The sequence below is a fragment of the Chiloscyllium punctatum genome, chromosome 18 (genome assembly GCF_047496795.1).
Source record: "Chiloscyllium punctatum isolate Juve2018m chromosome 18, sChiPun1.3, whole genome shotgun sequence".
NCBI lineage: Eukaryota > Metazoa > Chordata > Chondrichthyes > Orectolobiformes > Hemiscylliidae > Chiloscyllium > Chiloscyllium punctatum.
Window position 1 is genome coordinate 67,773,212 of NC_092756.1, and position 15,991 is coordinate 67,789,202.

General features: G+C 41.2%; 1 protein-coding gene across 1 annotated transcript in view; it reads left to right on the forward strand.

The window, feature by feature from the left end:
- Positions 1 to 15,991, forward strand: part of sgsm3 (small G protein signaling modulator 3) — a 195,117-nt gene that overhangs the window by 64,869 nt on the left and 114,257 nt on the right. The window contains exon 5 of the mRNA XM_072588388.1: positions 4,264 to 4,469. Within this exon, the coding sequence (XP_072444489.1) occupies positions 4,264 to 4,469 (206 nt within the window). The remainder of the gene's footprint in view (positions 1 to 4,263; positions 4,470 to 15,991) is intronic.

Consider the following 15,991-nt stretch of genomic DNA (forward strand, 5'->3'; position numbering starts at 1 on the left):
TCTTACTCTGCCTAGTGGACACGCATATCCTTTTGCTTGTGAAGTCTTTGACCACTACTCTATCCGTGCTATTCATGATTCTTTCAGCTTTGTGGGTGCTCCACAGCTGCTGCTTTATCTCTGAAACCCAAGTGGAGCTGGAGATACTTTCTGCACACATGCTAGACCCAGGTACTAGAAATGTGCCTGGCCTCCCACATAAAGCAAGAGAAGCACACACAGCTTTGATTTCCCCTGCCATAACTTAATACTTTCAGAAATGCAACTTTCACCTTTTGGAAGATACTTAATAATAAATAGCAGTAATTTCTCTTGGGGCCCATATTGTATGTTCCTTGTTACTACAGAGTATAGCCCTTTAGAAACTATAAACCACAAAAACATCCTTACAAACTAAGCTACAAAAGCGATATTTACCTGACCTTATCTAGTTGTAAACATTCAGTTGGAACCTCAATTCCTTCAATAAGGTAAGACCACTCTCGTTTCCTTGTGATGCCACTCTTTTTATTGCAAATATGTACTATATTCATAAAAAGAACTTTAACTACATTCACAGGTTCTAAAATGGTTCTGTACAATCCGTGTATCAAGAAAAAACAAACATTGGAATTTGGCATTCCCTGCATTTGCCAAAACCAAAGGCATTTCTTCCTCATGTAGGGAAGTATTTATGTTTATTGTGGCAACAAGAGGACCTGATAACTGAACAGACCCTTGTTTCATTTTGTCACAAGCAGGACACCCTTTCAAGATGACTTGACTGTGATGCTGATTGCAAGGACACTCTCTTCCCAGACTGGTTCAAGGCAATGCTTACTGTGAGGACCCCTTCCAGACTCGATGCGATGCATTTATACAATACCTGGACTGCACAGCATTTATCTCCTGTCTGATTCTTCCTAGTTCTAAACTACTTTATTTTCAATTTAATTATTCTCATGCTGTTTATCTTTGCGTGCTTGAATTCTCTTCAGAATCAAAATCCTGGGACCTCCCTTCCTCACAGCACTGGGTGTAGCTCCACTTAGCCATTCAAGGAGGCATCTTATTGCAACCTCCTCAACGGCAACAGATGATAGCAATGCCAGTAATGTCCATGAATTAACTTTTAAAGATACATCTAGCCTGACAGCTCTGGTCAATCTTGCTGTGAAGATATTAGTTGCAGCTTTTTAGAATGCAACCCAGCCATGTTCTGCCCCAGCACTAGCCCCATTGTCCTCCACATCTGAAATCATTCTCTTGCTCCACCTTATCACCCACAAGTTAACCTGTTTTATCCCACTTTTCCCGTGGTACTGGAAGTAATGAGTTAATATGTTGATTCTGATTCTGATTTTTAACTTTTTCCCAAGTTCCTAAAGTACTGGCTGCAAGACCTTAACCCTTTCCTGTCTGAGTCAGTGGTTCTGACATCAAATTTCTCCATCAGATGTTCTGGACCTGTTTGATTGTACCCTGGTATTAGGCATACATTTCCAAATAACATACCTCAGAGTCTCAGTTATGGCTTTGATTGTACAAGTGCACAGGGAGAGCCCCCTTAGGCAGTCCAAAGTGAACTTTTCATGTTTGACCAATTAAGTTAATTATATAGCCGGGTTAAGGGTGTTGGCTCACCAATATAACAAAGAACTCATTGCATTTACAAATAACTTGCAGTTTCCTTGTGTCATCAAAGAAGTGGTTTGCCCTTAAGTAAGCACTGATTGCATCAACAAAGAATTGATAACATTAGCAAAGAAATGGTGAACTGCTTGTGTTAACAAAGAACTGAATACATTTTTGATGTAAGTTCACAGTACTTCACAAGCGGTTGACTAATTATTTTGTTGCCTTGTTGCTCAGCAGTTGTTTCGTCAGCTTAATCCTTTCTATGTTCCCCACCCAGATGTAGATATTTTTAATCAACCTATTCAGATATGCTATGACACACCTCTGGAGCAGGTGGGACTTGAACCTGGACCTCCTGGCCCAGAGGTAGGTACATTACCACAGTACCATAATGTCTAAGCTTTGCTAATGTAGGTTTGTGCTGGCTTGCCAATAAATTTCCCCTCATGGAGGCACGATGCAGGATTCAAGATAGCAGATCCATGTTCACCATTAAAAATCAATTTGAGAGTATGTGCCACACTCCCAGAATATTGCACTTTTCCTGCCTCTTTTTACCCTGTCCATTTGTGACATGCTTTTGCTCTTTTCAGTTACTCTGAAGTCTCTGTTGCTGCAGAGTGACCACCTCCTGGATTGTGCATTTCAGGAATTTTTAAATCTCCTGTAGGCCACCCAGTGACTTAAGCTGTGCCTAGAGTTCAGATGCCCCGAACTTGATTTTGAGCAACTGGAGGTATTTCCTGCGCACACAGTAACTCTGGACACATGAAGCAACATGGAACAGGAGTTGCAGGCGACAGGTGTCAGCTGTCCCATCTTTCTCAGTTAATGATCTCATACTTTTGTAAGAACATAACATAAGACTCAGGATCAGGAGTGGCAGGAAGCCACCCTTTGAGCCTGCTCTGCCATTTAATATAGTAATGGCTGATCTCATCATGGTCTCAATTACACTTTCCTGTTTACTCTCTGTAACCTTTCAACATGTTCCTAATGAAAAATCATCTCCTTCTCAAATTTACTGAGTGTCTCGGCATCCATCGCAAACTGGGGTAGTGAATTCCACAAATTCCTTAACCTTTGAGAAAAGTAATTTCTCATCTCTATTTTAAATCTGCTAACCCTTTAAGCAAAACTATGACCTCTTCTTTTAATTGCTCTACAGGAGAAAACATCCTTTCAATGTCTACTTTTTCAATTCCCTATAGCATCTTCTATACCTCAATAAGATCTCCTCTCATTCTTCTAAACTGCAGAATATAGGCCTAAACTGCTCAATCTTTCTTCATAAGGCAAACTCCTGGAGTCAATCAAGTGAACCTCTAGTGAATTGAAGGGCTGCCTTCAATTTATTTGTGTTTTTTTAATGCTTATTGCAGCAGAATCTTTCTCTGGGACTATTAAAAGCCAACTACTTACCTCTATGTCTTACAGACAGCACACTTGACCCACGTGTGACTTCTTAATTTGTCTTTTCATACAGGGGTTGAGTTAACAGTGCATATTGTAATCCATAATAGAGAGCTAGAGGAATATTGGAACAGAGGGTAGGCTTGTTAGAAGACTGCAGCATAACTGCCCAGCTTCCAAAGAATGCTTGCAAAACCTTTGAAATGCCTGATGGGTTTCTAATTGAATAACATACATTCTGTTATTTAGGTTTTGTCAAAATGTCAATAATTTTAAGACCACCAGCTGAGTTGAAGCTTTAGAAACCCAGCCAAGTATTTATCATGTTTAAGCTGTTAGGAAGATGTCCAGTTCCATTCACTGAACTGATGTCCATGTCCATTTCAAAGCAGAGGCTTCCTTGAGGCCTTTTCTTTGCCTCAAGTGGTTTTTATTTCATTTTTTAAAAAAAGCCAGATTTGCCAGTCTACTTAAATTGGATAACAAAGAAAAAAGCAGAGGACATTTTCATTTTGATAGCTTTTCTATTATAAAAGTACTGTAATACATGTGAATAATCGAACAATTTTCTCAAGTAAGGGTAAGCTTAATCTTTAATGGGTGATCCCTATAATGAGTCACATCTATGTTACAGTATAGCACCTAACGTTGATATTGAAGGTGACACTTTTCACAATTTTCCTGACTCTCTTCTGCAGCTTTTCCATTTACTTCAGAAACATTTATATCCAAGGTGTTTGAACTGGTTTTGTGGGAGAAAATCGCCCCCACCCCAATTAAAAATTTTGGAACTTAACTTCAGTAGGTGCTACTGCTGTGTGGTCAATATTGCAGTGGAAACTCTACTTTTTCCAGAAAAACAGTGGCAATTCTTGTGGTGAAACATGAAAGTTTGAACCAAGGGTTCCATTTAACAGCAGCTTTGTTCATTGTAATGCTGTTCTGTTGTAATTAGTTAATTTATCATTTTATCTCTTTATCTCAGGTCAAAGATTTCCACTCCATATATTTATCACTAAAGCTCTGAGCATCTCTTTGTCCCTCTGCATTGAATTCCCACACTCACCAAATACTTGTTGGATTGCTGACATGATATTTGCTGATGGTGTGCACTATTTCACTTTCACAGAGTTTGCTTATTTAAGATCAGTAATTGAAGTGTTTGTGGCACGTACTGATGCTATTAACAAGGTTTTGCTCCATGTACTGATGTATTTCTTGTATTTTTCACAGATGGAGCTGAACCAAACAGGAGAATTGTTGGAGTCCCACTCCCTGAAGATCCTCAGCAGCGGTTGAGATGGCAGGCACATCTCGAGTTCACGCACAATCACGATGTTGGTGATTTGACATGGGATAAAATTGATGTTGTGTTGCCACGCTCTCAGAAATTGCGATCCCTGGTCCTTGCAGGAATTCCACACTCCTTGAGACCTCAGGTTATTTGCTTGGGTTCTGAGCCCAAGTTTTAATTTCTAAATCTGTTTTTAAAAATATATTCAGATGAATCTATAATCTATCTTTTACAAATGGTGCTCAGATTTAATTTTTCTAATCTTGCACTCTGGAATATTCAACACTTTCATTGCAGCATTGATGCCACCTTCCAAATAGAATTTTAAGAAACACAAATAGAACTTAAAAAAAACGTTCCCAGGTTCTGGATGATGTAGGCAAAATAATCTTTTTTGCTGATTGCTACATGCCTTGAGAAGTTCTTTAAACTGCTGTCAATCTTGTGCTAAGTCTGTTCCCACTATGGCAAAAGTGAGGACTGCAGATGCTGGAAACCAGAGTTTAGATCAGAGTGGTGCAGGAAAAGCGCAGCAGGTCAGGCAGCATCCGAGGAGCAGGAAAATCGACATTTCGGGCAAAAGCCCTTCATCAGGAATAGAGGCAGGAAGCTTCCAGGGTGGAGAGATAAATGGGGACGGCAGTGCTGGGGAGAAGGTAGCAAAGAGTACAAAAGGTGAATGGGGGTAGGGATGGAGGTGATAGGTCAGAGGGGAGGGTGGAGCGGAGAGTGTTCCCACTGTCAGTTGATAAGCAATTGCAGAATAACTACAGTAGTGATGAAGCAATGGTAATATATCTCAATTCAGAATTGTGAGAGCCAAAAGAGAAATCTGATGTAGCTGGTATTACTGTGGTATGTTGCTATTATCCTTATCCATTGTCATAGTTGCAGCAGAGGTCATTCTATGTAAGCATCAGTTGCTGCAGGGTCCCATGTGTGTGCATCTTGCCGCAGGGTCCCATGTGTGTGCATCTTGCCGCAGGGTCCCATGTGTGTGCATCTTGCCGCAGGGTCCCATGTGTGTGCATCTTGCCGCAGGGTCCCATGTGTGTGCATCTTGCCGCAGGGTCCCATGTGTGTGCATCTTGCCGCAGGGTCCCATGTGTGTGCATCTTGCTGCAGGGTCCCATGTGTGTGCATCTTGCCGCAGGGTCCCATGTGTGTGCATCTTGCCGCAGGGTCCCATGTGTGTGCATCTTGCCGCAGGGTCCCATGTGTGTGCATCTTGCCGCAGGGTCCCATGTGTGTGCATCTTGCCGCAGGGTCCCATGTGTGTGCATCTTGCCGCAGGGTCCCATGTGTGTGCATCTTGCCGCAGGGTCCCATGTGTGTGCATCTTGCCGCAGGGTCCCATGTGTGTGCATCTTGCCGCAGGGTCCCATGTGTGTGCATCTTGCTGCAGGGTTCCATGTGTGTGCATCTTGCTGCAGGGTCCCATGTGTGTGCATCTTGCTGCAGGGTCCCATGTGTGTGCATCTTGCTGCAGGGTTCCATGTGTGTGCATCTTGCCGCAGGGTCCCATGTGTGTGCATCTTGCAGTCACCCAGTACAATGGTCTGAATGTTGAATTCAAAATGAGGGTCATCTTTCCTGGATAGCACTACCTCTCTTGATTATTGTGGCTGTATCTTTGCAAGTATTAAAAAAAAAACAAAGACCTGCATATGCTGAAAATCTGACACAAAACCTGTAATAGCTGAACAACACTCAGTAGGTCTGGCAACAGAAATCAAAAGTCAGTGTTTCAGGTCCAGTGACCCTTATTCAGAACTATTTTTGTTTCTATGCAAGTATGTTGCCTGGGCAGCAGTATTTCATCTATGAAGAGAGAATAGATAAATTGGAGTTTTTTTTCCTTAGAGCCAGAACGTTAAGGGAGTTATCTGATTGAGATGTACAAAATTGAGTGGTGTGTATAGGAAGAAACTATTTCCCTTAGTCAAGGGATCAATAACCAGAGTGTAGATTTAAGGCAGAAGACAGGAGGTTTAAGGGACATTTAAGAAAGAGTTTTTCTACCCAGAGGATGATGAGTCTCTGGAACTCACTGCCTGAAGGGCGGTGTAGCTGAGAACCTTCACAACATTTAAAAATATTGTATGATCACATGAAGCACCATACTGTGCAAGGTTGCGAGCCAGGTGTTGGAAAAAATGACTAAAATAGGTGGATGCTTGATCACAAGCACAGATGTAATGGGCCAAAGGATATCTTTCTGTGCTGTAAAACTCAATGACTAAGTAAATGTTACATCAGTAACACTTTAGTCTGTAGATGGTAACTAAGCTGTGAAGGGTCAGCTGGTAAAGCATTTATCGTGGAATATACAGTCTCTGCCCTACTCTTCTTGCTGTGATGTTATACTATTTGTATCACATGCGGTTTGTAAGCTCTTTATTTTGGGGTTATACTTTGTAAAGTCAGTAATAGGCAGCATGGTAGCTCAACGGTTAGCACTGTTGCCTCACAGCACCAGCGACCCAAGCTCGCTTCCAACTGTGTGTGTGTGTGTGTGTGTGTGTGTGTGTGTGTGTGTGTCTAACTTGCATGTTTTCCCTGTGTCTGCATGAGTTTCCTCTCTGGTGTCTGATTTCCTCCCACAGCCCCATGTGCAGGATTGACCATGCTAAATTGCCTCAGTGTCCAGGTTGTGCAGGCTAGGGGGGTTAGCTATTGCAAGTGCAGGGTTACAGTGATAGGACGGGGGTTGGTGTGGGGGGGGGGGTGGTGTGGGGGTGGTTGCTGTTGTTGGATTGCTTTTCAGAGGGTCGGTGTAGACTTGATAGGCCGAATGACCTCTAACTGCACTGTAGGGATTCTGTGATTCTACTGCAGAGGTTTAGAGAAGAAGGGCCCGAAAATATTTAATATTATTTAATTTTAGGGGCAATCTAAGGTATAATTTAACGAGGTAAGTCATGGAAGGCTAACTGAAGGCTGTAGTGTGCTTCTCTTTCTCCTACATGCTGGAGTTGGAATGGCAACCAGCAAACTGGAGCATCTGTGAGGCTGAGTGTCATGGGTAGCACATACAAAGTGGTGGTCTCTCTGTAGGCTAAGACTGTACAGACTAAGGAGGGAATGGATGGCCAACATATAGTGCAGGAGTCTCCTGTGGTCATTTCCCTGTAAATTGATAAACCGCTTTATACTGTTGGAGGAAACAGCCTCTGAAAAGAAAGCAGGAACAGCCACACTCGTTGCTGCACAGTTAGTTTTGCTGCACAGGAGAGGAGGAATATGTGTGAAATGATTATAGTAGAGGGGATTTAATTGTAAGGGGAATGGATAGACATTTCTGTTGCCATAGCAACGTTTCAGGTTGGTATGTTGCCTCTCAAGGGCTAGAGTTAAGGATATCTTGGGCAGCTACAGGACGTTATTAATTGGGATGGTGAACAGCCGTGGCAGTGGTACACTTTGGTTTTAAAACAACATCGATTCTTAAAAAGTGGTGAGGTCCAAAAAGTAGAATATAGTGAGTTAGGAGGCAACTTGCACAGTAAGACATTAAAGCTATTCATCTCAGGATTGCTACCAGTGCCACCTGCTAGTCAGAGTAGAAATAACAGGGTACTTCAAATGAATATGTGGCTGGAGAGATGATTTGGGGGCTGGAGGTTTTCAGGTTTCTGGGACTTTGGGATTAGTTGTGGCATACAGGTGGAAGCATTACAAGCTGAACAGATAGGACTGGAACTGATATCCGAAGGGGAATATTTGTTTGTTCAGTTGGGAAGGGCTTAAGCTAAAATGGCAAGGGGATGAGAGCCTATGCAGGAAGATTGAAAAGAGAGAAACAAAGGCAAAAACAAATGACAGAATAGAAAATAACAAAAGTGATAAGCGGAGAATTCAAGGGCAAGAATCAAACATAGCCTCAGTGTAAAATAATACAAATAGGACTAAGAACATTAAAAAATCCAGCCTTAAGACTTTGTGTCCTAAAGCATGGAGCATTTACAGTAAAGTGGATGGATTAGTGATGCAAGTAGATATGAACAAGTGTGATAGATTTGAAATTATGGAGATGTGCCTGCAGGGTGACCAGGGATTGAAACTAAATATCAAGGGCTACAGTATTTAGTTTTTAGGAAAAACTGACAAAAAATAAAAGGTGTGGTACCATTTGTTGTTTAAAGAGGAAATGAAGGATGAGGAAGAATATTAGCTGCAGTGAAGTTAAACTGTATGGATAGAGTTTAGAAGCACCAAGGGCAGAAAGGGACAATGGAGGTTATGTATTGATCCCCAAACTGTAGTGGTAATGTTGTGGAAAGGTATTATCCAGAAAATTAGAGATGCAAGCAATAGAGGTCAGCTGTAGTGAGTTTATGAGCTTCTTTAATCTGCATGTAGATTGGGCAAAACAATTTGGTACATGCTGTAGAGGAGAAATACCTGGAACACAACCAACTAGAGAACAGGCCACCCTAGACTGCATATTGCATATTGAGAAAGAAGTAATTGGCAGCCTAGCTGTGCGAGGCCCCTTGGAAAGAGTGACCATAATATGATGGTTCAAAAATACAAATAGCTGGAGAAACTCAGCAGGTCTTGTAGCAACTGTGGAGAGAAGGCAGAATCAACATTTCTGGTCCAGTGACCCTTCTTCAGAACTGATTGTAGGAAAAGGTGGTATATATGCTGAAGATGGGATGGGGAGCCTAGGGCAAAAGAGTGAATAATAAGTGAAGATTGACTCGAGAGAGCAGACAAGAGGTTGGATGTTAGTGAGACGGAGAGAAGGAAAAGCTGATAATAAGATTCATTAACAGGTGAGAATGGGTTCACTGTGATGCTTGCAGCCCAACTGAAGACTGTGCCAGGGATATGGGGATGAACAAAGAACATGTTCAGCTATTGAATTCAATATTGAGTATTGAAGGCTGCAGGGTTCCCAAGAAGAAAGTGAGATGTTTTTCTTCCAGCTTGCGCTCACTGGAACACTGCAGCAAGACCGAGACACAATTATTGACCTGGGAACAGGTGGTGTAATTGATACGTTAGGCAATTAGAAGTTTGGGGTCATTTTTGTAGACACAACGTAGGTGTTTCACTCAGTCTGCTTTAGTCTTCCCATTGTAGTGAAATTTCCAACCTATTTTCACCTACTAATGGTCCCTATTATCGGCTTTTCCTTCTCTCCAGTTTACTATCATCCGTCCCTTTGTCTGCCCGACAGCTGTTCTCTGATCCTGAACTCTATCTCCACCTATCGCTGACTTGTTTATCAGCCCCACCCCCAAGTCCTTTCTTCAGTATATATATCACCTTTTCCTTGCTACAGTCAGTTCTGAAGAAGGCTCAGTGGACCCAAAACATTGACACTGCTCTCTCTCTTCAGATGCTGCCAGATTTTGCCACCAATTGTTGTTCTTGTTTTAGATTTCGAGCATCTGTGGTGCTTTTATTTTAATTATATACAATCCTTCATTAGGGTCCTGAATCTAAATAAAGGAAACTACATTTGATGCAGCATGAGCTGGCTGTGATCAATTGAGGAATATTGCTTAAAGGGCCAACAGTGAATAGACAGTAGCACCATTTAAAGAACGTGTGAATGAACGACAGCAATTGTTCATTTCTGTTTAGCATGTAAACTAAACGGGGGAGATAGCCCTACATGGGAAAGTAAGGATAGATCCAAAGAAAGGGCGTAAAAATTGGCTCCAAAAACAGCAGACCTCAGGACTAGGTGCAGTTTATATTTCAGCAAAGGAAAACAAAGGGATTAATTAAGTGAGGGAAAATAAGAGTATGAAAGTACGTATATGAGGAACACACAAACTGATTGTGAAAGCTTCTATAGGTATGTGAAAGAAAGACTCGTGAAGATAAATATAGGTCCTGTAGAGTCAGAAGCAGGCCAAGTTATAATGGGAAACAAGGAGACGGCAGACCAATTAACAAGGAGGACACAAATAAATGCCAAAAATATTGGAGCTTATGGTCGAGTGAGAAGGAGGAACTGAAGGAAATTAGTATTGGTGGGGAAATGGTGTTGGGAAAATTGATGGGATCAAAGATTGATAAATCACCAGAGCTTGATAAGCTACATCCCACAGTACTTGAGGAAAGAGGGAGTGCATTTGTGGTCACCTTTTAAGATGTAAACTCTGGGACAGTTCCTATGGATTGAAGGGTAGCTGGCATAACCCTGCTATTCAAAAAAGGAGATAAAGAGAAAACAGGAAACAATAGCCTGACATTGGTGAGACAGGATTGGACAGAGTCAACATGGAGTTACAAAAGGAAAATCATGCTTAACAAACCTACTGGGATTGTTTGAGAATGTAACTCACAGCATTGAAAAGGGGTTTACTTGGTCTTTCAGAGATTCCCATACGATAAAATGGCATGTAAAAATGCACGGGATTGGGAATAGTGTACTAACATAAATGGAAGAACTGATTGGCAGATATGGAACAAAGGGTAGGAATAAGTAGGTCATTTTCTGCGTGACAACCAGTGACTAGTCGGGTATACCGCAGAGATCATCGCCAAGTTTGCGGTGGACACAAAACTGGGTGGGAGGTTGAGCTGTGATGGGGATGCAGTGATGCTTCAGTGTGTTTTGGACATGTTGAGTGAATGGGCAGATATGTGACAAATGAAGAATAATGTCCATAACTGTTATCCACTTTAGACACAAAATCGAGAAGGCAAATTATTATCTGAATGGTTATGGATTGGGAAAGAGGGAGATTCAGTGAGACTGGGATGATTTTGTACACCAGTCACTGAAAGTAAGCATGCAGCTGAAGCAGGAGGTGAAGAACGCAAATCCCTTCATGGCAAGGGATGCTTTGCTGCAATTGTACAGGGTTTTGGTGAGATTGCACATGGAGTATTGTATGCAGCTTTTGCCTCCTCATCTGAATGTTCTGTACTGTTTCCTGGGATGGCAGGACTGACATATGAAGAGAGACTGGATCAGTTAGGATTATATTCATTGGAATTCAGAAGAAACCTAAAATATTTTAACAGGACTAGCTAATGAAACTCCTTTGATTTAAAAAAGGAAGGGAGGTAGGAAGTAAAAATGTCCAGGCCAGTTAGCTTAATGTCAGTCATGCATGGGAAAATGTTAGAAGCTATTATTAAAGATGTTGAACAAGACAATTGGATAAGTTTGAGGTAATCGGGCAAAGCCAACATGATTTTGTCAAAGGGAAATTTAATGGAATTCTTTAAAGATCATTCTTTATAGAAAAGCAAAACTAGTGCTATAGTTAAAGGTGAACCATGGATGCATCATACATAGTTTTCCAGAATGTGTTTGACAAGATGCCACATCAAAAGTTATTGTGGAAAATAAAAGTTCATGGTGTAGGGGGATATTAGCATAGGTAGAAAATTGGCTGTATATCAGGAAGCAGACAGTACAACTAAATGGATCTTTTTCAGGATGGTTGGCTGTCACAATGGTGAACCACAGGGTCAGTAAGGCCTCAACTCTAAAAACTTGTATAAATTATTTGGATTAAGGGACAGAAGGTATGGTTACTAAATTTGCTGATGACACAAAGGGAAGGAAAGTGAGTTGTGAAGAAGACATAAGAAACGTACGAAGGGATATAGATGGGTTAAGTGACAGGGCAAATATTTGGCAAATATGGGAAAGTGTGAAGTTGTCTACTTTGGCTGAAAGAATTAAAGAAGCATATTATCTATATGGTGAGAAGTTGCAGAGTTCTGAGCTGCAGTGAGATCTGGGTGTCTGAGTGTATGAACCACAGAAGGTTAGTGGTTAAGATATAACAGGTGCAGGTATGGCAAGTAATCAGAAAAGCAGAATGCAAAGTTTCATTGCGAGGGGACTTGAATGCAAGAGAAGGGAGGTTATTCTTCTGTTATACAGGGCATTGGTGAGTCCACAGCTGGAGGACTGAGTGCAGTATTGGTCACTGTAATTATAGAAGGATGCTAATACTAACTGTTGAGAAGCAGTTAAGAGGTTTACTAGGTGAATACTTAGCCTAAGCAGATTGTCTTGAGGAAAGGCTAGATAGGCTAGGCCTGTATCCTCTGACGTTTAGGAGAGTTAGAGGTGACTTAATTGAAACATAAAGGATCCTGAGCATAGTTGACTAGATGGATATGGAAAGGATGTTTTTTTTTCTTGAGGGTGAATCTAGAACCAAGGATCAGAGCTTCAAAGTAAAGTATCACTGATGAGGAACCATTTTTCTCCAATGCGTTGTATGTGTTTGGAATTCCTTTCTTCAATAGGACATAGGATCTTTAAATACAGCAAGCATTTTATTAACTGGCTCCTATGAGACCAGGGTTGTACTGGTTGATCAAATATTAAGGTTGATCAAAAGATCTACATAAGTAATGTAAAATCACTTAAATGATAGAAATAGTGGACAGCATGATGGCACAGTGGTTAGCACTGCTGTCTCACAGCGCCAGAGACCCGGGTTCAATTCCCACCTCAGGCAACTGTCTGTGTGGAGTTTGCATGTTCTCCCTGTGTCTGCGTGGGTTTACTCCGGGTGCTCCAGTTTCCTCCCACAGTTCAAAGATGTGCAGGTTAGGTGAATTGGCCATGCTAAATTGCCCGTAGTGTCAGGGTAAATCTAGGGGAATGCATCTGGTTGGGTTGCTCTTTGGAGGGTTGGTGTGGACTTGTTGGGCCGAAGGGCCTGTTTCCACACTAAGTAATCTAACAAGTAATCTAATCTAGTAATCTAATAAACCAAATGTAATTCTGCAGACATACACATCACTTCTGTACTTTATTTATAGCATAAATCACTTAAGTAATAATGCAACTTTACCATAAATAAACTTACCCACACAGAAACTTAAGATTCGCACCCTCTACTGACTCAAGAATTGCGGAGATCGTGATAATACAGTAAATTTCCGGTATTTCAAGTGTATAATTTTTGCCAATTTATTGAAAGTGCTAGATTACAAGGTGACTGTTAAAACAAACTTTGCTGTATTTTTAAGACTGGCAGTTTGATCCTCGATTACTAAGGGAATAAACGATTACAGGGGATTTGCAGGAATGTAGAGTTGAGGATGAAAACACATCAGCCATGATGTTATTGAATGTTGAAACAGGTTGAAAGGGCTGTGTGGTCTGCTCTGGTACCTTACTCATATGATTATACAAGGTAAACGCAGAAAGGATATAGCCGATGATCGGGAGGTCCAAAACCAGAGATCACAGTCAAAAGGGATGGGGTAGCCATTTAGGACTGAGATGAGAAATTTCAACCTGGAAGGTGGTGAGCCTATGGAGTTCTGTGCCACAGAAAGTGGTTGAGGCCAAAATATTGAATATCTGAGCGAGAAATAGTTACATAAAGCTCTTGGTGCTAAAAGGATCAAAGAGCATGGGAAAAAGCAAGATGAGAATACAGAGTTGGATGATCAGCCGTGTTCAGGTTGAATGGTGAAGCAGGCTCCAAGAGCTGAAAGGCCTACTCCTCCCATTTTCTGTGTGTCTGTTCTATGTTTTCATTGGAACAGTAGTCCAGGAGTTCTGTGGACATGGGTTGAAGTCATGCCATAGCAGCCACCTGAATTTAATACGAACTGGAATAAAAGATATTGTCAGAATGGTGACGTGAATCTGTAACCTAATCGATAATGAGACGAATTTAGTTTGGGAAACTTGATTGATATGACAAGTTGGACTGAAGGATCTGTATGATTCTGACTTTATAAAAATTGAGATCTTAATGTGGACAGGTTCGAGCTGATTACTTATTGGAGGAGTTGCTGAATGTGGATTGTGAACAGTTTCATTCTTGATGTTTTTATCTGGGGAAGATTGTTACTGAAGTAGCAGAGTACAGTTGAAACAAGAATGCTTCATGGTTAGAGCTTGCTGTAATGAGAACTATGCTAACAATTCCTCTCGCTCAGATATTTACCACTGAAAAGTTTCTCCTTGATCTTCTTTGTTCTTGATTTTGCTCAGAGTTCTTGGTGCCACACTTGGTCAGGTAACTTAAAAGAGAATCTAAAAGTTGTCTCGAGAAATGGCAGGGAAGGGAATCAGTGACCAAAAAGAAGATTTATTCTTGGAGTCAAAGGTGATGAACTAAATGAATGCTTTGAATTTGTCCTTACCAAAGAAGAAAATGCCACTGAAGCCATAAAGAAGGAAGTGGTAGCTGAGACACCAGTTGAGATAGAAATTGATAAAGAAGATGTATTAGAAAGCCACCAGAACCAAATTGAGTATAGTTTGGGATTGGGGTGTGGTGGAATCTGAGAGCGCACAGTCCACAATCTTACAATCCATTTGGAAAAGCGGGTGGTGCCAGAGGGCTGAAGAATTGCAAATGTTACACCTTTGCTTAAAAATAGGTTTTTAATAATTACAAATCAGTCAGTTTAATCTCATCAGGAACTCCTTCCACATTTTGTCATCACATTATTATTTTCTAATCTGCATGAAGATAATTGCAGTCCCCCATTCTCACTCCTCTGCATTGTAGATAACAATGTGGTCTTTTCTACATTTGGTGAGATGAAACATACTCTGGTTAACCACTTTGCGTAACACCTCTGCAATTTCTGCAAGAATGAGCCTGACCTTCCAGTTGCAGTTTTGGGCTGAAAGGTCCGTCCTCAACATTTCCTGATTAAGCAGGCATTAGAAAGGAGTGACATTCAGAGTGTCCCACAACCCCATCCATCTGAATGGATGGAGAATTCAGCAATTCTGAATGTGATTCTGGGAGTACGATTGTGTCAGTCTATTGCTTGGCGGTATGTTGTGTAACTGTATACTTATATACTAATCCTAACTATTAATGAAGAACAGTTGACTTGGTTAGTACAGGGATATAAACAGGTTAGGTGACTGGGCAAAACTTGATAGCTAAAATATAATGGGAAAATGTGAAGTTATGCACTTTGGCAGAAAGAGTAGAGAAGCTGCATATTAAACAAGTGCAGAAAGACTACAGAAAGCTACAGCTCAGGAATTTGGAAGTCCTCGTTCATGAATTAAAAACAGCTAGCATCCAAGTTCAGCAGATAATAGGGAGGCAAATGGAATATTGGCCTTTCTTTCGAAGGAAATGCAATATAGAAACAGGGAAATCCTGCTAAAACTGTACAAGGTACTTGTCTGACCAAGGTTGGAATACTGAGAAGAGTTTTGGCCACTTGTAGAAATAAAAAGCAAGGGAAGAAACCCCTTAACAGGAGTAATTTATTGGTCCCCAAACAGTACTTCCGATGCAGGTCATTGTATAAACCAGAAAATAATGAGGGCTTGGCGAAGGGCACAACAGTAATTACGGGTGATTTGAACATACATATTGATTAGATTAATCTATTTCGCACGGATATCCTTGAAGAAAGGTTTAGAGTATATGAGTGTGTGTTTCTGACAGCAACATGTCATGGAGCCAAACAGAGAACTGACTACTTAAGATTTGGTATTATGTAACGAGGAAGGATTGATAAGTGATCTTAGAGTCGTAGAGTCATAGAGATGTACATCATGGAAACAGACCCTTCGGTCCAACTCGTCCATGCCGACCAGATATTCCAACCCAATCTAGTCCCACCTGCCAGCACCCGGCCCATATCTCTCCAAACCCTTCCTATTCATATACTCATCCAACTGCCTTTTAAATGTTGCAATTGTACCAGCCTCCAACACCTCCTCTGGCAGCTCAT